The sequence below is a fragment of the Aulostomus chinensis genome, chromosome 2, assembly GCF_037954235.1.
Source record: "Aulostomus chinensis isolate RoL2024-O1b breed Wild chromosome 2, RoL_Achi_v1.0, whole genome shotgun sequence".
In the NCBI taxonomy this organism is placed as follows: Eukaryota; Metazoa; Chordata; class Actinopteri; order Syngnathiformes; family Aulostomidae; genus Aulostomus; species Aulostomus chinensis.
The window spans coordinates 17,910,502-17,935,202 of record NC_141321.1 but is presented as its reverse complement, the minus strand read 5'-3'; the positions used below and the strand labels follow the sequence as shown (position 1 = coordinate 17,935,202).

General features: G+C 42.9%; 2 protein-coding genes across 3 annotated transcripts; both read right to left on the bottom strand.

The window, feature by feature from the left end:
* Window positions 1-119: 119 nt before the first annotated feature.
* cklf (chemokine like factor) lies at window positions 120-3,784 on the bottom strand. The gene is made up of 4 exons (XM_086194417.1): window positions 3,462-3,784; window positions 1,950-2,105; window positions 1,773-1,868; window positions 120-322 (listed from the first exon to the last, which is right to left on the bottom strand). The coding sequence occupies exons 1-4, from the start codon at window positions 3,549-3,551 to the stop codon at window positions 215-217; spliced, it is 450 nt and encodes a 149-aa protein (XP_086050543.1). The 5' UTR covers window positions 3,552-3,784; the 3' UTR covers window positions 120-214.
* A 181-nt stretch (window positions 3,785-3,965) lies between these two features.
* galns (galactosamine (N-acetyl)-6-sulfatase) lies at window positions 3,966-24,594 on the bottom strand. Of its 2 annotated transcripts, none has more exons than XR_015109682.1 (14): window positions 24,334-24,594; window positions 24,024-24,147; window positions 22,948-23,022; window positions 22,725-22,827; window positions 21,983-22,126; window positions 21,252-21,318; window positions 19,956-20,083; window positions 19,733-19,872; window positions 19,552-19,655; window positions 16,326-16,468; window positions 13,858-13,960; window positions 9,955-10,167; window positions 6,107-6,224; window positions 3,966-4,427 (listed from the first exon to the last, which is right to left on the bottom strand). XR_015109682.1 is itself a non-coding variant. In XM_086181960.1 (14 exons), the coding sequence occupies exons 1-14, from the start codon at window positions 24,439-24,441 to the stop codon at window positions 4,341-4,343; spliced, it is 1,566 nt and encodes a 521-aa protein (XP_086038086.1). In that variant the 5' UTR covers window positions 24,442-24,589; the 3' UTR covers window positions 3,966-4,340. The 2 variants fall into 2 exon arrangements, 1 of the variants encoding a protein (XP_086038086.1); XM_086181960.1 differs by having other exon boundaries at window positions 10,046-10,167; window positions 24,334-24,589.
* Between the last annotated feature and the right edge of the window lie 107 nt (window positions 24,595-24,701).

The following is a 24,701-nucleotide window of genomic DNA, read 5'->3' as shown; positions in this document are numbered from 1 at the left end:
CCCATCTGCAGAAGGGCCAATCCAGAGCCTCTCAGAGGAAATGTCCTCCTCATGATGTCACGGACAGAAGGCATTGTTGTTATTTGCTGGTTTGTTCGCTTGAAATATCTTTATTAACACATTTATCAAAGATACCAAAACTAAGAACATCTGTAAGTTTGAAAAAACAAAAAAGATTCACAATTGTTTTGATCTGGGAGATTTCAATTTCAGTTCATGTGTCTTGAGCTTGAGTTTCACTTCTTGGATTGTTGAACGTGATGTTGGTGAAAAGGTTGTAAATGTCCACGCACAGCAGGCCTGCTAACAGCAAGCCAAATACCTGCAAATGAAGAGCAGGGATCTGAATCAATTAATCCAGCAAATAAATCTAACACACTCTCATTTTGGGGGGATCTTATTACTACACAATAAGACAGTAGTGGTTGTACTTCATTTTAAAAATCCATGCGTCAATCTTGGGGTCATTTAAAGGTCATTCCATCATTCCATTTAATCCAATTTAGTAAGAAAATCTCCCACATGACCACCTAGAAATAGCTGATTCTGTGTTGTACATAACTTTAAATATGTACTTTATTTATTGTATGAATATTTCCCATCTTAAACCTCACAAGCACAGGAAATAGCCCCCTGAATTTTTACACATTTGAACTCTGCCAAAAAAATGCAAGCATATGAATTTAATATCCACTCCAAATGTCATGAAATAAAGCTCAAATCTTGTTTTTGTTAAGCACATTTTTCTTTCTATAACCAAATTAGACCACCAGTGCTGAGGATCTATCATATTTTTAAAAGAGAAACTACATAATTTTAGTGTCTGCGGCACATGAATTACAGAGATAAGCAGTGTATGTTTTGTGCTCACCAGAGAAGACTGTAGTGCAAACTGGGGTCATATTGAGGGGTCATATCATCACCCACATGATGTCCAACTTTTGGACACCAGGCTCAGCTTCTAGCTGTGATTTCTTCTGTGTCAAAGCAATTTTTTAAATACTTCATGAATATTTTGTTGCTTACAAAACTTAAAACCTGAGATTGTATTTATCAAGGCATCAAACCATGGTGTGTGAGCGAGCTGAATGATTTGGGGTTAAGAGTGTGACACCTGGTGAGGATGCCATCTTGATTTGTCTACAAGTTAAACAGAGCTCAGGTGTGTTTTTCATCTCTGAAAATTTTACATATTTATACCAATGAAATGAATCAATAAAATAAAATAAAAATGGATTGAAAGATGGGCTGCACGGTGGTGCAGTGGTCAGCACTGTGGCCTCACGGCAAGAAGGTTTCGGGTTTGAGTCCCGGCTCCAGCACGGGATCTTTCTGTGTGGAGTCTGCATGTTCTCCCTGTTCCTGTGTGGGTTCTCTCTGGTACTCCAGCTTCCTCCCACAGTCCAAAGACATCAAGAGGGGACGAGGCTGATTGATACTCTAAATTGACTGTAGGTGTGACTGTGAGTGTGAATGGTTGTCTGTCTCTATGTGTTGGTCCTGTGATGGACTGGTGACCTGTCCAGGGTGAACCCTGCCTCTCGCCTGTAGTTGCTGGGATAGGCTCCAGCCCCCCCACGACCCTTAATAGTAAGGAACAAGCGGAAGATGACGATGGATGGATGGATGGATTCAAAGATGAGCTGACTCTGAACAGTCAAGTGGGAGGCACTTATTAACTTTTCATGGAATGACTTGTGTTTTCTTTCTGAGACAATGCTAAAGCTGAGAGCCAATGGAGGTCTATTGCAGCATAAAGGAACATGTCTCACCCCTCCAACTAGTGTTCCAGTAACAGTGAACGTTGTCATGGCGATCACACTCAAGGCAACAAAGTAGACTGCTGCAAACACTGAGTTGAATAGATCCTGATGAGAAGCCCAGAGAATATGAGAGGAGATCTAATATCATTAACACAACATTGGTGTGTTCTGTAAAGCATCACCCACAATGAGAGGCCAGAAGAAGAAAGTTAGCCTCTTGTTGAGTTTGAGCAGGTAAAGTAACACCAGCAGTGACGTGATCAGAAGTTCCAGGACTGTGGCCGTGATGTATGTTGGTCTGGATGCTGCAGCAAAACACACAAACGCCACCAGCAGAGTCACCTGAAGCAGAAAACAACATGCAAATATGAATTAACTTGAAAAACATCACACATGACATCATGGACACATTCCTGCAGTGAAGGTTCCGCAGGAAGCTTAAGGCATACAGTATGTGCGTACTTTGGCCCCTGTGACCACCAGGGGACTCCCTTGAGCATTTTACTTTTTGCAGGTATGTGATGATTATCCAAGCTCTCTCTCTCTTTCTATTTATATATCCATCCATCCATTTTCTTCCACTTATTCTGATTAAGGGTTGCGGAGAGGCTGGAGCCATACCCAGCAGCGATGGGTGAGAGGCAGGGTTCACCCTGGACAGGTCACCAGTCCATCACAGGACCAACACATAGAGACAGACAACCATTCACACTCACAGTCACACCTACGGTCAATTTAGAGTATCAATCAGCCTCGTCCCCTCTTGATGTCTTTGGACTGTGGGAAAAAGCCGGAGTACCTGGATATCTATATATCTATATCTATTTCTATATATCTATAAAATTGTTATTACACATATTCTTACTGGTGGTGCTTCAGTCTCTCATCATCAGAGCTCAGCTGGTGTTGACCGTGATATGCATGTGTGTGTATGTTGCTGGATAAACATGAGACAGGAGCAAATAGGAATTGAGAATTTTTTTGTAAGGCACGGTGGTGCAGTGGTCAGCACTGTCACCTCACAGCAAGAAGGTTCTGGGTTCAAGTCCCGGCTCCAGCACGGGATCTTTCTGTGTGAGTCTCCATGTTCTCCCTGTGTGGGTTCTCTCTGGTACTCCAGCTTCCTCCCACAGTCCAAAGATATCAAGTGGGCGACCCTTATCAGAATAAGGAAAATGGATGGAAATTTTCTGTAGTGAAAAAAACAAAACTATTTTTCTGCCTCCTTGGCGACCCCTAGGTCAGAATGTCTCTGTGGATTAAACTTCATTTACAGCACAAGGATTTCACACCTAGTTTAACAAGTGTATTTGTAATAAGTGATGAGAAATTGAATTGATTATGTTACAGTAGGCTACGTGTAAATGATCAACAGTTATTGCTGGCAACCGGCCCTGAAAGTCAGAGAGCAGCACATCAGACCAGTTGATTCAGTTGCACAATGACGCGGTTGAAGAGAAAGAGGAACTAAGCAGTCTGACTTCTTCTCAGTTAAAACAATATATTTTAAAACATTGATGGAACTGTGGATTCTTTTGCTTGTTCATGTGGGTCAATGCAGTACAACTAATATCACAATTAAATAAAATCTATCAAACTTTTGTTGCTATGTGTTTGTTCTCCTTTCAGACAAGTTTGTGACACTGCAAACACTTTTTTTCAGCCGTCTCAGAATGAACGTGCAGCTAAACATCTCACCATCTCAGCTACTTTCAGCATTCCCTTCTTGGATTTAAGAAAAGCTGTATTCACATTTCGGGTCGTCGTCATCCGTTGATCCTCCGACATGATGGTGCACGTACTTTTGCAGAACAGATCTGTCTGTTTCCTGAACCAAACAATTTCCCTTTGAGCTGAAGGAAATGACTGTTAGTAAGATTATGTGCAATATTTTGCGCCAGCAGCCACTCTTCAGAGCTACACAAGTGAGAAATCAAGACACGGAAATGAGAAAAAGTTATTCAGGGCTAAAGGCTGAGGCTCCATCAGGTGTCAGACTGAGTCGACCAGAGCTTATTCTTATGCATAGGATCAAAAGGAGGCAGATGTGAGACCTTGAATCATGCTGGAGCAATGTGTCAGTTTTTGGAGAAATTACAGTCATGTGCATTTAAATCACATGAGCAAAACTGCAAGCATTTGTTGATAATATCTTTTCATGTACGTTTTACCAAATGATTGATTTCAAAAAGTCCCAAAATATTCCAGGTAAGCAGAATAGTTTTTATTTCAAGTCACATTTCCTAAAGAATAAATCAACTCTAATTACACATAAAAAAAATCAGAATCTAATATCAAAATCTTATTTAGTATAATTTATGACATTAGTTCTGATCAAATATAAACATGTGCAAAATCAATAAAAATGATCATGTTTGCAGAACACAGTTAATCAAAATCCCATTCGTCTTTACAGCGGCTGCAACACGAACCCGTTCCCTGTGGTTGTACCAGCGTCCGCCTCTACTCCACTCACTGTTTGACCAACAACTCAAAATTCTTCATGTAAATAGTCTTGTGCATGTCAGATCTGTACAAAGGTCCAGCTTCTGCTTCCTCATATACCATGTTACACTCTCAGTGCGGCCAGTCACACTTCCGGGGCGAAGATTTAGGCACTTTGAGACACTTTCCTAACTTCTCACAGCCGACTGGGGCCCAGTTCTGAAAGAGCAGACATGAGAGAGAGAGAGAGAGAGAGAGAGAGAGAGAGAGAGAACACACACGCGTTTAGTCTTTTGTGGTACAGTTTTCAGTCCACTCTCCTGTGGCAGTCATGTCATGAATCCAGAATCAATTAATAAATATTGAACTTTTATGTTTCATAAAATCTTTCATTCGTTCATTTCTAATAGAAACACATTTAACAAAACTATTAACAAAAGAGGGAATTCATCATGGGCGCTGACATTACAGACAGGTGTCCAAGGAGTGTACACGTTGTGTAAAACACTCAGTAAGAAATTCTCCAATCTCAGCTGCTTCTTCATGAAAAACAGAGCTGCAGTCCAACAGAGATTACATCCTCTATCTTCTCAAAGCAACTTTTGCACGACCTCAGAGGAAAACATCATGAGTTGAAGGGAAGACGTGAGGGTGAAGAACAGGACACCCAGAGCTGCACTCTCACTGATGTGTGCGGTTATTACAGCACAATGCTATGTACTAATGTGACGGAGGATGTGACTGTCGCAGGATTGTAGCGGTGAAACTACAGTTGAAACGTTCCTAAACACATCTTAGTCACTGCATTGTATGACGATGTATGATTGTATGTAAATAATAGACGCAAGTTAGGCTGAATTAGAAAACTTTACCGAGCTTCAGTGATCTCTTAATTTTGATAAGCATATAGCAGCTTAAGGCCTAAAATAGAAAATGCTTCATAAGCAACAATATGATGATCTGTATGCCTTGTTGTTGGTCCTTTTTTTTAGTAAGCAGCTGCATGGTGCATGGCCTTCAATACTGCTGCTGCAAGGAATTGTGGGACCACGTAATCATCCATCATTTCCTGTGGTAAAGGATGGTCCAGTCAGTGTATCCTCCAACAACACAGATAAGAAAGGAAACACCTTTCCTTCACATTTAAAGAGTTTAACGGACTCTTATCCAAACATGCTAATCCTGTATCTAGTTCAAACTTACTGTCTGACATGTCTGACTTAATGGAGCAGTTATAATGACTTTATTTACACTGGTACTTTTCCTGCTCTGTGATAAGGCTCAGAACTTTCCACAACTCACATCTACAACAGTCTACAGCGAAATGTCCAGTCTTTCATTTCCCAACAAACGAATGAGGTGACTTGCTGGAAAACCCTGGACTAGCACGGCCCTGGAGAAGATAGTCACCACAAGGGGGGAGTGTTATGACACAAATGAATTCCTGGCCAAGTCATTCTGTTGCTTCAGGAAGCAACCACAACTCATTCTGCTACTTTGCATCATTTTGTCACATATGTGTAACACACTTAAGCAAAGGGAAGATTGATAGTTGAGCGATCATCACGCATCAGATGTATTCTGGTGTAAGTAAATCCAGTGGACCCAAGGCACTTTCAGGACAGGAGATTAAAAACCTGATGAGCTTCTTGATTTTTGAAGTTTATTAAATTCTTCAAATTCCCTTATGTTTTGCTTTAACTAACCATCTGTCTGTAATGGTGTGATGATAGAACACAGACAGAAGGTGATTTATTTAAACTTCTGCTTCTATTCATTCGCAAAATTAATCTTGAATTTGGTCAAAACAATCAGCTGGTATGAGAAAAACAGGAGAAATTGAAGAAAGTAATTGTTTGTTTGTTTTTAAAGATACCAATGACACATGGCAATCTTACCATCACAGCCACATCACACATGTTGAGCTGGGGATATCCCGGCACCAGCATCTTCTTATGCAGCTCCACAACTGGAGAGATGCGGCTCAGAGCGTCCTGGTACTCCTTCGTCAACACACTGCAAACACAATACATCCTGAATTGATTTGCCAACCCCAAAATTCAAAGACATTCAATTTATGATGATGAAGTACCAGAGGCAGCTTTTGTTTACTGAAAAACTATTGATTACTTAACAGGATAGCTACAGAATAATCAGATTTTCAGTGGTAATATGGATCGATGGTTGTTCTCAGCCATATTGATACCCTGTGTTCATTTTGTTCTTTTCATATAAATCAGAGTTTCCCCACACGATGAAGCCGAAATAGTTCAATGATGAGTTCATGTGTGCTGCACTCAAACACTGGATCGCCACATTTGACTCATTATATCATAGTATCAGCAGCTTGCAAACAACTACAACACACACACACACACACACACACACACACACACACACACACACATAGACACACAAGGCCATCCAGCATGGCACACTCAGCAGGGTGAACTATGTAGCCTCTATCCCATCCCCTGTCTCTCAATTACTGCCTTTGGACACCAGTGAGCACGAGCACCTCTGTGCATTATTATATTCAGTGTGTAAAACACAGGGGCCCTGAAGGCTTTCAAAGGAACGCTGCTCTCAATAGGACCTGTAGGGTTAATGGGCTGTGTGTGTGTGTGTGTGTGTGTGTGTGTGTGTGTGTGTGTGTGTGTGTTGGGGGGAAGTGGGTGTCTGGTGGCGTGACACGTGGATAGACAAATATCAGCAGTGCAATTACACCCCTGATACACTCGCCCGCAGCACCTGTGCCAGCCTTCCGTCCCCCTCCATCGCAAGCCCAGCCTTCTGATTGGCCCCTAGGGATCATGTGCATGTGTGTGAGGTGAAGTGTCAATTAGAGTAATAACCCCCAGCCCTGTCCAGCTCACACCTCCCCTCCCCTGGAAGATCTCCCACAGGGCAGCAAGGCTTCCTCCATCAGCCAGCACCTGCTCCTTTCCTTGATACTCGCAGTCTTTACTTTCCTCTACAATTACTCGACTGCTGGCACAATTAGTCTCTCTCCTTGTACACCACATTTGTCATAAGCAAACTATCATATTGTGACCCTCGCTGGAAGGGAAAACCAGATTACTCTCCTCAGTTAAAACACAGACATTAAATTTGCTCCAGCTATCTGAAATTACAAATTCTGCTCCTTCTGATCTCGATCAGCACAAGGGATATTTCCTTTCCCCCTGCTATCTCGGCTCGCTACTGATTGTTACGATTCATTTTGTGATAAGTGATGAAGCAACTTAAGACAAGTAGATGTAAGGGAGATTTATCTGAGGAATGTGTGTATTCAATTTCACCACACAAGTCTGCAAGCAAAGCACCGAGAAACTTGCACACTAACGCAAAGTTTTCTATTGTTTTTTTGTCCATGCACTGAAAATCATACAGTGCAAAGCTCTAAATCAAAAACTAATAATATCATTTGTTTATGCCCCCTCTGCAAACAAATAATGAAAAGCCTACCGTCAGCACAGCTCATTATCATGACTATAAACCTTAGCTTACTGGTGCAGAGGCAAAATCTAGAATAATAAGCAGGCTGTATGCAAATGAAGTCTTTTGATTTATAATTTATGGCACCCAAGGGGGGTCGGGGCATTGCTCAGGTGTGTCACCACTCTGATTACTGATTCATAACACTATTTCTGGAACACACATCCACATACACACAAACAGCGTGGCAGAAGGTGGGGGAGTTGAGGAGACAATCAAATGCATCTGTCTTTCCTACCCCCCTGCCTCCCTCCGCCCCAGCGCCTCCACCCACACTGGAAATTGAGCACTTCACTGAGGACTATTGATTGGGGACACGAGTGCTTGGTGGTAGGCAGCAGATGAGGCCAGACTGAGCAGGGCCGCCCGCAGTGTTTGGTGCTGGGATTACACCGTGGACGGCCGCGGCTCTGGGGACGAGGGCTGAGGAGGGCGGTGGGATCGTAGGATGTGTTAACCTTGAGGCCGGAGGTCATAGAGATGTAGGGCAGCCAGTGAAAAGGCTTTCAACACATCCGGAGGGAATGCAAACTCACCGAGTTAGGTGGGAGCTGACCCGCTTGGGTCTCGTCCCACACAGATGGACCACCAGTGCAGCACTTGCTAATTTTAGTGAAGCTTCTGTTTATAGCAATAGAACTAAAACAAAACAAAACAAAACACCTCCTATGTGGGAAAATAACAACGCACTACTGCTCGCATGTTACTTTTTTTTGATTGTTTATGCGTTTGCTATATCAGAGCCTGCAACAGTAGTGAAGGTATGTGTGCCGACAGGCTTTACATCATCTTAAGTGGCTCTTTAGGTGCAGGCAGAGATTAATGACAGCCAGGCAGCCGGTCCAGCTGGGGGACCGAGGAGCACATGAGCAAAACTCACACACACACACACACACACACACACACACACACACACACACACACACACACACACACACACACACACACACACACACACACACATACACGCACACATGCAGGCATGCACACACTTTACTAGGATGGAGGAAGATGGTCCCAATGGATGCAAAGGGACATCAGCTGAGATGCATCGCAGAGTATGAAGCAGCAGAAATGGAACACGAAAATATTTTTTTTTACGATTTTCATCACGCACCATCACGTCGGAGGATCAACAGATGAGGAGGACCCAAAATGTGAATACGCTCTTTCTCAAATTCAACAAAGAAGGGAACGCTGAAACTTTATTGAAGATGAGTGAATAGGTGAAGAGGACGGTTGGGTGTGACCTTCAGCGACTGCTCTCTGAAGACTTTTGTGTGTGTGTGTGTGTGTGTGTGTTTGCACGTCCAGCACTCAGCACATGGCTGCATATTGAACGTTTTTTTAAGGTTTTTTTTTGTTCTTCCAAGTGAATAGCGGAGCTAAAAGGTGGGCCAATGAAAAACAACATTAATGTTTTATCATCCAATCTCATTTCAGAGATGAAAGCAAAGGATGACGCCAGAAAAGAATGAGACAAAAATTCAGGAAGCTGAAGAGACAGGTTCATCTAGATCAGGCATTCCAACATTTGTAAAGTCAGGACCCTCAAAACAAATGTGGCAGAAACTTGTGGCCTCCTCAGTTCAGAAGCTGAGCCAGACACAGGATTGTGAAAAAATGTCACTGCTATTTTTAGAGTAGTTATTGTTGCCTTTTTAGAACTTAAAAAAAAAAAAATTACTGAGAAACCCTCGGAGGGTTCCAACCCCCCAATTTGGAGGCCCCCGATCGAGACGTTTTATAGCAGGAGGGTCCCAGGGTGGACACCAAAGAGCACACTTAAGAGATCAGCTTGATATAACCTGGATTCATCTCCAAATGTCATACTTGGACACCCTGCAGATCAAGATGACACTCGTCCATACTTGTTTAGCAGCAATAAGTGCAGCCTGAGCTGTCTTTGTTCCCCGGCGTCACTCTCTCCTCTTTGTACCACTTGAATTTCTTCTCTGCTGAGGCCAAAACACAAAACTCTATTAAACAGCACTGGCTCCAAATTTAGACCTTGTAATTTTAACCTGCAGCAGTGCACTGGAGGGTCAGATAGCGATCTTTAAGGAGCTGTTTGCAATCACAAAGACAAGTGTGTAATCAGGCGCATTCTGGCTGAGCAGATCAATCTGCCACCTTCTTTTTTATGCCACTGAATCAGCATTGATCTCATCCCCACTTGCTGCTTGCAACAGTCAAATTGTCACTCCTCTGCTCATCACTTCTTTTCTCTTGTTTGTGGATGACTCACCTTTCCTGCTTTACTTAGGATTGTTTTCTCATCTTTTCTCCTCTCCTCTCCCACGAGCTCAGCGCCCAGACAGCAACAGAACTGTGCTAACCTGATAGGGAACTTCTCCCCGGGATCCCGGCCCAGGTGGAAAATGAGAGGCTCCAACGTGTGATCCGTCTGGTTGTGAGTGGTCACACCCGGGACCTCTTGACCTGGACAGAAGTTGACACCCTGTAAAATAGAAAAACTTTTTTGGTTTCTTTTTTTTTACAGAAGCTAGAGGTCAAACACAGACAAAACTTAGTTTTAATCCAGCAGCCAGTTAGATTTCCTTTGCCTGCATTGTACAAAAGATGTGTGAAAAATCAGTTTACCTGTATGGCAGTGACATACTGCATCATGTGGACATTGACTAAAGAGGAAATATTCAAAGGAGGTTCTTCAGTAGATGTGGATATACACTTCAACAACCGACTAAAGCCTTCAAAACGCAGTCCAAAAACCAGCAGGATACATCACAATGCTCCATCTACTTCTTATGCAGGGTTAGTTATACTCTTTATACACTGAAAAAGGAAAAGGCACTGAAAATTAAAAGTAATGCATACGATACAATGGGAACAATTCTTCATGTCAGTTTTCTTTGTTTCTTAATTTTGCAGAGGTGTCCAATGTGTTTGATTTTACATAGCGTCAGATGTTTTAGTTGTACCACCTGTATAACGTTGCTTTTCTCTGTGATTCATCGCGTCTTATTGCATATTGTCTGCTGCTCCATTATTCATAGAGCTGCTTGAAGGGCCTCAATAGAGGACGTTTCTTTTCTGTACTGCCTTTCCTTCATCTCTCCATGGCTTCGCTGCAGCTCCCTGACTCCACTTTCAGCAGCCTGGCAGTGATCGCAGCCTGATTGAGTCACACTCACTTCTCCTGAACCCCCCGGAGATCTGCCTCCTCCAACGCGCGCGCGCGCGCGCGCGCGCGCGCGCGCGCACACACACACACACACACACACACACACACACACACACACACACACACACACACACACACACACTTTTTGATGAGCACAACTAATATTGAAAAAGCATTCATCTGAAAGGCACTGTTGCTGCCCCCCTCTGAGATCGCTCTACAGAGCACCTCCAAACACATACAGAGGAGAGGAGTAAGAAAGCAAGATGCCCCCTGCCCTGCAGAGGCTCCTCTGATCCAGACGTGTCCTGTCTTTTGAAGCCAACAGCTTAGAAATGCAGAAAAGAAAGAAAGAAAAGCTCAGCCCAGAGGACAGAAATGCCTGCTGAGTGTATCTCTCCCTGACTTTGTCTCTTGTAGCAGAGACAGAACAGCGAGAACCTCACATCTCCCCTGACTTCAATGATATGGATACAACTAGGCTGCTTTCAAACTGGAGCAGAGTAGTTGCTGGTACATGATAAGGTGCAGGAGCATCCAGGAGTAGCAGGATGGATTTAGGAAAGAGGAATGTTTGGTGTCTATTTCTTAAAAAGAATTTCAAAAGAAATATCTACACATAATTTCCCAGATATGAATAGTTAAGAGGTAAAAACTTGCTCTTCGGACCGTTTCATACCTGTTGATCTGTTCACAGAGGTCTTCACGTGTAACTGCCTCTGAAACCTTAGATCTTAACATTTTACGAAAAAGAATTTAAATTCAGTTCTGACACGCTAAAGTGTAACCTCTGTCATTGTTTCCTTCACAGCCACAGCTAAGAACATGAATGTTGCTGTGACGATATGATGAGTTATAAAGAAAAAAATTAAAATACTTTAACTTTATCTAGACTAAGAAAAAAATCCCAATAATAATCTGTTACAGAAACACTGATTAATATGTCCGCAGAGTCGCTGATGACTCGGGAAACCAAATCTGTCCATGTTGCGGTTTAAGTTGCAAGAAGCCGAACATTCCGGGTTCCATCCAAATATATCGCAACATTGAATTGAGAAAATACAAATCTATGCATGTTTTTATCCAATACTGTTCTGCCAATAGTGAGGTGCTTGTTTAAGATAGGCAGTAGGTGGTGTGCTACACACTCAAATGAACATGGATACAATAGGAAAGAAAACAAAACAACAGGAAGGATATAAAACTGACTGAAACTGACACTGAAATGGAGACCACAAGCCCTGACCCTCATAGTATTGAACTATTTTGTCCTTGAATCTGTCTCCATTGCATTTAAATGCTTTCAGTAATTCATCAGCTTTACCATCAATCGAAACTTTTGGGGGATATTGAGAGATTTATTTCAATTTTCAATAATTGTAACGAGTTGCGAATAAGTTGCCTTGTCAATTCTATTACAAACAGAACTGATCCTAAGTAACTACTGAATTAGTGATGTCTGGGAAAAACAGGCCCTTTTTCACTTTCCATTCATCAGCTCTGTGAGGTATTTAACAAGGCTAAACGACAAAAAACCTCCCGTTAAAGCTTTCATGGAGCCGTTATTGTAGCGCAGGTTACTCAGCAATCCAGACATAAAGCATCTGCAGTCATGACAAATGATATTTCGAAATATTAACATCACTACACTGCCTCAGGAGAGTTTGATGAAAGCCATTTAAGCCTGTGAAATTTCTCATTTTCCTCATGGCTGAACTGCATGAACAAGTCAAGACAGAGTGATACTTTTCTCAGCTATTAACCTGTAATTTCTTTTTCTTTTCTTGACTGACACCCATCTACTCCTGTTTATTTTGCACTGTGTGGCAAGAAAAACAAATTAGAACTTAAAGAGTTACCAAAGCTGATGCAGAAAAACACGATTTTTGTTCCTGTAAAAAAAGTAGTTCTTTCGTGTCTGTTGCAACACAGATTAATTGCTTCGGTAGATGAAAGAAAGAGAATTATTAATTCAGTGTACTTCAACTGAGTAGCCAAACACAGACTTCCCTTCTTTTCTCTTTTTTTTAAATGGACAATACTTTCCTATAAAGTTGATTAAAATTAATATTGTTCATTGTTGCTCCTTGTATTCAATTATATATATATATATATATACACACACACACACAATATAATTCAAACTTTGTGAAGCAGTTTAAAGTGAGCACATAAATCATGTGTTTATAATTTTATGAACTCTAATGTGTGTCACACCAGATAAACACACACATCTTTATGGAGAAGTGAATATGCGAGTGCATGTTTTGTCTTGTCCACTCTACCTCCCTCCTGTACACACTCACAAACACACACACTCACACACACATACACACACACACAAATCAATAGGCAACTCGCAGGCAATCAGACACAATTATTTGTGAAGTTCCACTTCAGTTCACATGAGATGATAAAGGAGGCTGCTATTGATTCAGCGGCCCTGAAGGAGAGAGCAATTTAAGCGACCGATGGGGCATAAAACAAACCGAATCGCAGGAGAGGCAGAGCCACGGCAGGAGGAGAGAAGGACATTTTTTTATGGACAGAGGAGAAAAAGAAGGACTTTACAATCCTGCTTCTTCAGAGTCAGATTTCACATTTCTCCTGATGTAATCATTGCAGAGTTGATATAACTGCTGTTGAGAGATGCTGCCTGCTTCGGCTTGTCTTTTTTTTGGTTTCTTTTCAGCTCTGTGATGCCAAAAGAAACGAGTCTACAGCAAGAAATGTGGGTATGTAAATAGAAAGGAAGAAATTCTCCACTGGAGTTAGAACAAACAAGTCAACGGGCTGATGAATGATGCAAGTTTGCTGATTTGGGGGCCCTTCATTAATATTCATTATGCTCTGATGTACACAGCAGTCAACTGATGAGCCATTTTCAAGATAACACCAGCAGTGAAAGTGTTTGTGTGCTTGAGTGAGATTAAGAGAGACAAAGACGTAGTTAATGAACAACTGGGATGTTTTGAACAGGGTTTCTGCTTCAATAGCTAGACTCACCTTTTTAAACTCATCCCAGGAGTTGCTCCAGGTCCAGTAGTGAGCCTTGTATTGTCCCAGCCTCACTGCCATCAACTCGTTCCCGCGGTAGTAGAAGATTGGCCTGTCGAGATGAGCAATGAACAGGGATCATAATTCTTACTATTCAGGTAAATGGTTCCTTGGTCCCAAAATAAAGTCATAATAAAGTCATCAACCCAGGCGACCTCAATGCCAAATCTTAATTCCCAAAACAGCTGGAGTAGGTTATGTGTTCTCTTGTTTCCATTCTGGGACGAATATCAGAACTGCCTCCAACACTGGGTCAAAATTTAGAATCTGCTTTAGCTTCATGTCTGACACCACAATCTATTAGCCCAATATATCTCTGAGATCTATTATAAACCTAATAATGACCTTCTGTTGGCAGCTGACTCCGGACTATTATCCATTCTAATCCTTCTCGATCTGAGCGCGGCTTTTGACACCATTTCTCACTCCATCCTCCTCGACCATTGGACTATCAGACATACCCCTGGACTGGTTCCGCTCATATCTCTCTGGCCGCACTCAATTCATTCAGTTAAAATCTTTCACATCCGATCCCTCCCCCCTCTCCTCTGGTGTTCCCCAGGGCTCTGTCCTTGGCCCTATCCTTTTCATCATATACCTCCTCCCACTTGGACTGATATTCCGTAAGCGTAACATCTACTTTCACTGTTACGCGGACGACTCCCAGCTCTACGTTTCCTCCAAACCCTCTTCCACCCTCCCACCCTCCTCCCTCTGTGCCTGTTTACAGGAAATCAAATCCTGGTTCACCTCAAACTTCCTCAAACTTAACAGTGATAAAACAGAAGTAGTCCTCATTTCCTCCAAATCCACACTCAACAAGCATCCCAGTTTCACCCTCACCATTGACAACACCTCCGTTTCCCCTTCCCCTCAGGTTAAGAGTCTGGGTGTCGTCCTCGACTCCACCTTATCATTCCATACCCACATCAACAACACCATCCGGTCCGCCTACTTCCACCTCCGGAATATCAACCGTCTCCGCCCATCTCTCACTCCCAACAGCGCTGCAATCCTGGTCCACTCTCTCGTCACCTCCCGTCTGGATTATTGTAACTCACTTCTTTTTGGTCTCCCACACAAACTCCTCCATAAGCTTCAATTGGTCCAGAACGCAACTGCCCAAATCATCACCAGAACCCCTGTCATCAGTCACATCACCCCCGTTCTACATCAACTCCACTGGCTTCCAATTAAACACCGGATTGACTACAAGATCCTCCTCCATACATTCAAAACCATCCATAACCTCGCCCCTTCATACCTGTCAGACCTTCTCCACACCAACATTCCCACCCGGTCTCTCAGGTCTTCCTCCTCCATCAGCCTCAACGTCCCCTCCTTCCGTCTGACCTCCATGGGGGCTAGAGCCTTCAGTTGCTCTGCCCCTCGCCTCTGGAACTCCCTCCCTCCTGACATCAGAAACACTGACTCCATTGATACCTTCAAAAAACTTCTCAAAACTCACCTTTTTAGACAGGTGTATGGCTGAATGCCCTCTTCTGTGCTCTGCTAGAGACTTCTGTTGTTGTTCTTTTAAATTGTGCATGTTTTATTGTTTTTTTAAACTGTTGTACGGCGACCTTGAGTGCCTTGAAAGGCGCCTTATAAATAAAATGTATTCTTCTTCTTATTATTATTATTAAACAGGAAATCTTTTCTTCTTTGCTGCCTACACAGGAAGTTTTGCTGTGCTTCCACTGGCAATGACTGCTTTTGAGCAAACAAAATACTAGAATATAACATAAGTTGGACAAAGCCAGAAAAATATCAGCAATCCCTAACATTTAGATGATCTCACCGAATAAAATGTTACTGTTACAGTATCAACCTGACCAGCAAGATAGTGAGCTGTACTGAACCATCGGGGGAATCCTCCCTAGAAACTGTTTGAAAAAGGTCAGACACTTTCAGGAAAGACTCTGCAGGTGATTGGATGAAACATCTGTCCATCACCATCTATCTAAGGCTAACAACCACTTCGGCAAACTCACACGGACGATATAGTTGGTAAAAGAACAATAAGTAAGCCTTCAGTGTGGCTCTTGTCTCATAGATGAAATACTCTCCAGTTCTGATAGAACCAGTGCTACATTAGCATCTATGCTAACCTGTTCAGAAGCCACCATTGTTGTTTAGAACCAACAGTCTCGCTGTACTCAAGCGAAACCACACCCTTGTCTTGCCCAGGGTGAGCAGTTTTGAGGGGTGGATGTCCATGTAGGTGCTTAAACAAAGTTCCGTAGCTTCGGTTTTACAAAGGCTTTCATCCTGAGCCAGGTCATCTAACATAGAGGGAATGCTTGTGATATACACTTGATAAACAAATACTTTATATGCATTTTTACCTCACCAGTATAAGCGGATACACGGTTTAGGTATCAGAACTGGTATCAGGTAGAGGAACAAAAGCTAACCTGTTTTCTAGTGTGTGGGACTGGTTTAACAGGACTGGTGTCAGGTCCAGTCCATCCAGGATTCTGTCATCAGGAGGGTCGATGCCAGCCAGAGCCAGACTGGTGGTGTACAGGTCCATAACATTAGCCAGTTGGAAGCTCACCTGCAGAAGGAAAAAGATTAAAATCAGGAGAACATTACATTGGTTTCAATCAATATCTTAAAGTTGGCATTACTACCTTAACTAACCCGCAATGTGTCAGTAAGAATGAGCACACACAAACACAGACACACACACACACACACAGACACACACACACAGACACAGACACACACACACACACACACACACACACACAGACACACACACACACACACACACACACACACACACACACTTTCTAATGTAACTGTACTACTCTGTCTTGCTTCTGCCACCGGTGGCACTTGAGTTCATAAATCCTGAATGGTCTATTCAATATCCCAGGAATACCACATTCTTGCTCTTTTACGCTGGATTTTATCATGAAAGCTAACATGCTAACAATGTAGAGGTATGATCTGGTGCATGTGTGTACACCTGTAGGAGAAGAGCTGCATTTCTTCAGTCTCGCTAATCTCTGCTAGCAGGTTTTTGTACAAAACCTCTAAAATGCCTCTCTTTCTAAATTAGTTTTTTTGAGGGGAAAATGGAAAAAAAGAAGAGTGGAAAAAAAAGAGGAGAGAAAGTAGGGAGAGGACAAGGCCCGGGCAAGGAGGCAGCTGGAGCTGGAGCGAGCTGCTGTTTTATCTCCCTCTCCCAGTCCCCGTGAAAAGCTTTATTTTATTTATAAACTTTGAACTATTTTCAGATAAAATGCCATTTTTTCGCTGTCATCCTTGATCTTCCGTTCCATTCTCTCCTGAGCGAGCCTTAGAGGGAGACGGCACGCTCACAATCAGATAGCGCTATCAGGCCTGTGCAGCTGCACCGCCATGTGCCGCTGTGTTCCTATCGACAGCCAGCACACATACAGACGCAAGCTCCTAAGCACTGAAATGAATTCCCTTTTCTTCTATATCCCCACAACTCGCCACAGAACAGACTGTGCAATACATTCCGTGATCTATCTGCACATCCAGACTCTCTCTCTCTCTCTCTCTCTCTCTCTCACACACACACACACACACACACAAATACTAACAGATTTAGTCCTTCAAGTCATTTTTTTCTTCTTTTTTAAACACACTTGAAGAAGACAAGAAAAAAGATGTCAGACGGGGCAAAACTGACATTAAATTTGTAATAACTTGCATGACCAAAACTAACTTCTGACAGGATTTATCTCCCCACCTTTTAATTCCTTACATTATTAGCTTCACATTCCACTGAACTTCATTCGCTCTTCACTCGTTGTTTTCTCTCTCTGACTCTCTGTCTCTTATTGTCACCCCCCCCCTTCTCTCCTCTCCCTCATTTCCTCCTGTGTGGTGAGTGGTGATGCTGGTTATCTGAGGAGGCAGTGCTTTCTGTCCCTGTCTCTGCCACTCTGTCTGTGTGTCTGCTGCCTGATAAAGCGCAACAAAGGGGATTGTGACGCTCGACAACATTGTGGGGGCCGACACCCCAACCACCTCCCCATCTTTGTTCCTACAGACCCCCCCCCCCCTACCCAGCTCACCCCCCCCCCCTTTGCATCCCTCAGGAACTGGGGGAATGCTGAATGTGCACCTGCTTCACAGCACCCACCCTCCTTCATTCCACAACACCTCTTCCACCCTCTTAAACGTGATATTTAACAATTTGCAAGAACATGAAATGTATCAATTCCAGTAGATCAACACATGAAGAAATGGCCTGGATAACTAATGTGGACGTGGGAAGGAAATGACCCCTCCCATAAAAATGTGCTATATACAGTAAACCTGTCCCTGTTAACAAAAGCTTGAATGACTGTTGGATGTATCCAGAACTTTGTTCCAAAAGCCTGCAGACTTTCCAATGTGCAAATGGACAGAGATTTAACTATAAGAGAGGGGGACTGCACTAGCTGAGTCTATCCTCCCTCCCAAGCAGCAACGAGTGATAAATCCACAGTACAGTAGCTCCAACAAAGCAGCTTTGTCATCACAACCCCGGAGAGCCTCGGAGAAGATCTATAGGCCATCATTTTCACAATGACCAACACACACATTGTTATTGAGCGTACTAATATCTACCGTTTCAACCATCTGGAGAGTTGTCTGTCACAATCCAACAAGCAAACTGAAAGCATGGAGGCATTTAAGGTCATGAAATCATTACACAGACACAGTGGACCATTATGATGTGGCACAGGTGCAGCAGGACCCTGCAAGCACAACAATGTTCCTGGTGGCATGGAGCTGCCAGCTTCTTTAGCATTCCTCCTTCTTTTCTCTTTTCCACACCAGCCACCTCTTTTACATCTTCCTTGCTTGCTTCCTTCCTTGCACCCCCCCCCCCCCAGCCTGTTCCTTTATCCTGAGCGCCTGGCATATTCAGATACTGAAGTCCTCATTACAGCTCAATCCAACCTCAGCAAACACACAAACAGATTAGCCGCTTAAGACGCTCCCAATCCCCCTCTCCCTCGCTACTCCGCAGCGCTATCAGGCCCCAGCACAACCCTGTGAGATGAGCCAGGGGCAAGGCTTACTGCAGACTGCAGCCTCCGCTCGCTCCTCCACCAAATCCCTCTGCATCACAGCCCCGTGTCACAGCTGCCCCTAATACAATTAAAAGTCATTTGCAGAACGCACAAGCTTAGAGGATCATGGTGTGGGTGGGGGGTTAAATTAGGTGGTGGGAGGGAGAAAGGGAGACAGGGCGTTAATTCTGGCCAAAAATATAAGGAAACCTTAAGTACACCAGAGTTGTATCTGAAATCACAGAGTTTATCTTTATGGAGTTTTACATCACTCGCTAGAAGATGAACATGGTCAAGATTATGGTCTCGTAACACCAGTAGGTCAGAGAAAGTGGTAAATAATACACAAAAGAGACAAAAACTAACAATCAATTCAATACAGAGGATTAGGAAATCAATTATTCATTTAGTCTCAGCCTGATTTACAGTAGCAGCAGCTTTACAGAACAGTTCTGGTACCTGTTGATAGGCAGAACACTGGGATGCAACAATGCTTCGAAGAAAACAAGAGCTAACCTTAAGTTTTAGGGGATGGTAGGGATTTAGCGACTGATTGTTTCTCTGAGGCTTTATTTGAACTAAGCAGGTCTTTTCTCACCGTGCCCTCTTTGATATGTCCCGGCCACCAAGCGATGGCAGGCTCCCTCATGCCCCCTTCATAGGTGGTCTCCTTCCCACAGAGGAACGGCCCGTTGCTACCACCTGAAGAATGAGAAGCACAGGTGGGATGGAAGAAGACAAACTTATCTGCAATAAAGTTATCGGACTGTCGTGCTTACTCTGGAATGGGCCTGACGTGAGGGCAGCTCCGTTGTCTGAAGTGAAGAAGACAAAGGTATCGTTGTCGATACCCAGAGTCTGCAGCCACGACAGGATCTGACCTATGCTGTAGTCCAGCTCCATCACTGCATCCCCATACCTTCATAACCACAATCACAGCCTCATTACACTCCTCTTGACAAATATACTCATGAGATATCCTGCCTGGGGATATTAATGTACCGGCCTCGCTGGCTCTTCCCCAGGAAGCGTTTGGAAGCGTAGACGGGGGCGTGAGTGGCGTCAGCTGCCCAGTACAGGAAGAAAGGCTGTTGGGCCTGAGTCTGCCGGAGTATGAAGTCAAGACCTTCCTGTAGGAGTGGGAGGTGTGAGAGGCCGGTGCAGAGCAGATGTCAAATGATCTACAGTAGCTGTGAGGGCTGTCCACATCTTTACTTTTAGCTGGTTGCTCAGTTTACTACCTTGAGAAAGAATGGAGCTTTCTAATATTCTACTTGTACAAATTTCTACTAATCAGTGGGCAGTTTCACTGTTGTTTTGTAGCTGTAGCTGTTGATAGCCATCAGTCGCTATTAGCTTTAAGCTAAATATACGTGGCTGGCTGTTTCTGCATTCTGGAGTCATGCAGAAGTGATGCAGATGGAAAAAATGTCTGTGAGTTAAAAACAATTATTTGTGAATACTTGAAAAGAAAAATGCACTTTTTGGACTCTGCGTCACCTGAATAATATATTCATTTCATTGCACTTTGCTTCACTTATTTAAATCTAAACAAATAATACACCATATTTTCCATAAAGAACATGCAAAGTGACTCAGTTACACAACAGGACACCCCTGACTCTTCTCTCTTTTCTACACGCTGCTCAGCCTTTGCTTGAGCATTTATATGGTAATTTAGGGTAATGGATGGGACCATGTTTATACATATTTCCAGTATACAATTCAGTGATTTAGGCCAGTATCGGGCCGATACTGATACCAAGTATTGGACCAGCACATCCTTAATCAACTGTTTATTTCTGTATTTCTGGTGGTTGGTAAAACACAATCTAACAACAAATATAATGTTCTGTTTTACCATCCTCCCTTTGTTTTAATAATGAGCAATCATCCTCGTTAGTGACGTGCTCCAACAGCAGTCTTGTCGCATCTGACATGCTAATAAGATCTTTATTGATCTCTGCACGACACATCCATCCTCTTCTTGTGAGGACACATTACACCTGCAGAGTCGTTTGAAGTTGGAGGAAGAGAATGGGTTAGGGTGCTGACGCAGGAAGAGGAGATAATCAGTACAAGCGTGCGCAAAAGTCAACAATCCACTTCTGCTGATGGAAGTCACAGTCATGATCAAAGGCCAAAATCAGGCGTTAATTGCAGTGTTACATAGATTATTTAATTGCTTTAAAAAGGAAAGTTATAAACTAAATGGGGTGCACCTGACATACTCCACTCCAATTTCAGAGACTTAAGCCCTTTCGACACAGGGCGCGCTGTGCTCTGTGTACAACTTACCGCCAAGTACATCTGCGTGAGGTTAGACTCTCCAGTCTGTCTGTTGATCTTAAACTCCTCATAGTATCTGGAAGAAAAGTTTATTGACATGAGTCATTAAGGACACCTTGATTGTTAGTTTGTTTGCCACACAAACTCATTTCTCCTCTGTTCATTCGCCCACATAAATCTTCTACAATGGCTCGTTAGGACTTTCAATCCACCTTCAAATTGAACAGAACGACTTCAGACAGACAGTCTCAGCAGAGTTGAGCAGTGGGAACTGTTCTGAGGTGTTGCTGAGGCGCAGCGAGCAGAGAAGCGGTGACAGCCATCTCTCTTTCTTACGCTTCACTTCTTCCAGGTGTCCACGCACACAGCAAACGCAACCTGCCATCTCTCGAGGGCATGTGTGTGTGTTTGTATTTGTGTTTATGAGCGTGTGTCTGTCCGTGACTCAGGTATGTTGCGCTGATTAAACTCATGGCTAAGCGAAAAACACGACCGGCTGCCAGTTCCAATGACCCTGAATACACATATGGCTGTTTTGGGGAAAACAAATGGGCGTAAAATGGAATATACAAGCACAGCTGGTACAGCTGAGGAAGAGGAGGGGAGACGCTCGGCTCATCCGGAAAAGCAGCCAGCCAAACTATTCCACTGAGTCACAGGGATGATGATTTTTATAGATTTTCATTCTCTTGTCTGCATCTCACTCTTGTTCACATGTACGTGCTTGTGTGTGATGCTACCTGCCAACCATCTCAGAGTTGTTGTAGACCGGGATGTTGGGTGTGTTGATGCTGTTGTAAGGTCCAAAATGGCAGTTTGGAGCACCAAACCATTCATCAAAGCCATTCTCCAGAGGGAGGTACTCCGGCCTGTGGCCAAGATGCCTGTAGTAACAATCAGATCACTGTGACTAACTGACCAACACTTCAAACATGTTTTAACATTTAATTTAATGTGAACCAGTCCATCACAGGGCCAACACATACAGACAGACAACCTTTCACACTCACAGTCACACCTACGGTCAATTTAGAGTATCAATCAGCCTCGTCCCCTCTTGATGTCTTTGGACTGTGGGAGGAAGCTGGAGTACCAGAGAGAACCCACACAGGAACAGGGAGAACATGGAGACTCACACAGAAAGATCCTGTGCTGGAGCTGGGGCTCGCACACGGAACTTTCTTGCTGTGAGGCAACAGTGCTGACCACTGCACCACCGTGCCGCCATGTGAACAAATTAATAAAAAAATTTAAAAAAAAACCCACGTGGGTTTAAACAGTCTCATTGGCTGAGTTAATACATCTAAATAATAGTCATCTATTGATGACTAAATTTCATACAGATGTCTATACACATCAGTTCCTGTCTGAGAAGCTGGAAAAAAATTGTTTAAAAAATTTCCCTTGGAAGAAAAGGAATTGAAAATAAAATAGTGGTATGACCCTTTATTTATAGATTTGTTTAAAAAAAAAAAAGCTCACCACTTGCCAACTATCTTGTTGACGTAGCCTTTCATCTTCAGCATCTGAGGTAACAAAATCTCATTCTTGGAGATTCCTCCCACTATATCCTGCGGTGTGTATGCTATGAAAAGGAAACAATTACAGACCATGCCTCCATTACACACTGTACATTAAAACTACATAACCAGAGAGCCTACAGGAAATGACTTGCAACTGATAAATGGCACAGTTAAGATATTACCATTTCTGGCGTGGCCGTTCGTGGTGTAGAAACCGTTTCGGACGGGCAGCCTCCCGGTGAGCAGCGCGGCTCTGGCTGTGTTACATGAAGAAAAAAAACAACATAAAAATAAGAGCATTTATTGGTTTTTATAAACGTGTTTAACAGGCAAACTCTAGGAAAATAACTAAAGTTTCAAACTTGTATTGGGTTATTCTTGAATTCTTGGGCATTCAACCTGCTTCCTCTTTTCTCAAGAAAAAAAAAAACAACAACTATCAAGTTTATCACCACTTTGCAAATGCTACCCTGATCTGTTTAACACTCTCACCAAAAAATAAAATCATTTTAATGCTACTTTTGCTTGGAATTCAAACTCGTCTGACCTTTCATCAATATATCTAATCTAACCGCATTTATAATTTATCCTTAAAATCTCTACTTTTATGTCTTTTTCTTTAAAAGCACTCTGAAAGACCTCCATGCATGAGATGCTGTGTAAATAAACTTGCGCATAAAAAAACAAATGAATTCAACATTTGTATTTTACTAAAATGAGTTCAAATAAATACAGCAGGGAAGCATCTCATTGCAAGTGAAACTATGTGAGCTGTTTCTCATATCGACTGCAACCAACTACTCATTCATCATCCAGGTTTACTGCTGCATTCATTTTCACTGATGTTTTGCTGTTGCCAGATGTAATTCTAAACGATTAAAAGCAGTCTCCAGTTTTATCAGGCTCGTTTCTGAAGTTTATCAGCGGGGTTATCAGAGGTTTCATGGCCAGATTCATCCCAATTGAGGATGTCCAAGTCTGAGATGGACAAAAAAAGGTTTCCACGTGTTACAATACCTGCTTCCCTCCAGTGCACACTATTGAGATATAGCCTACTGAACTCTGTTCAACAAGTTCCATTCTGTTAATGTACAAGCATTATTATACAAATAAAATAAGCACTAAAACATTTAGTGCTTTCCCAACGTTAAATATGTAGAAATGAAAACACACAAATAGCGTGACAGACCAAGACATATCTAGAATCTAGGAAACAAGAAACTCTTGTTCAGGTTTCGCAGCATTTTTGGTGACTTACAGGGGGAGCAAAGAGGATTGGCAGTGTAGAAGTTAGGAAGCAGCATGCCCTGAGCGGCCATGGCATCCAGGTTGGGGGTCTCTCTAGAGGGCTGGCCAAAGACCCCTAAGTCCCCCCATCCCATCTGAGTAACAGACAAGAGTTTCTTGATAAGGAGCACGAACACACCCAGAGAAGCAACAAATACAGGCTCATCATTCACTCATTCATAGACGGAAATCAACGTCAACATCAACACAACACACAACATTTCTGTTGATGGATAAACAAAAGCAAAGCAAGAAAGGAAAATACGAGAAAAACAACTCACGTCATCCATAAGCATGATTATAATGTTGGGAGATGAAGTGTTTGTCTGCTTCTGTGCCCAGGAACAACATAATATCACACACAAGACAGCTAAAGTTGGAGTAGACATCACTCGGACTGCCCTGCTCCGATCATATGAACTTCGAGGAAGCAGTTGCTAGTTTGTTGCCTTCAGGTGACTCCGCGGCGCGACAATCGCGTTTACACGTTAGTTTCAAACAAATAAGTTCATTAACTTGGTAAATTTTAAAATTGTATAGTTCGCTGTTACTGTTGGTGGTAACGCGGTGTTGAGTTTTAGTCGTTTGACTGCCGGTAGAGGTCGGTAAAATCGTGCTTTGATATATATATATATATATATATATATAT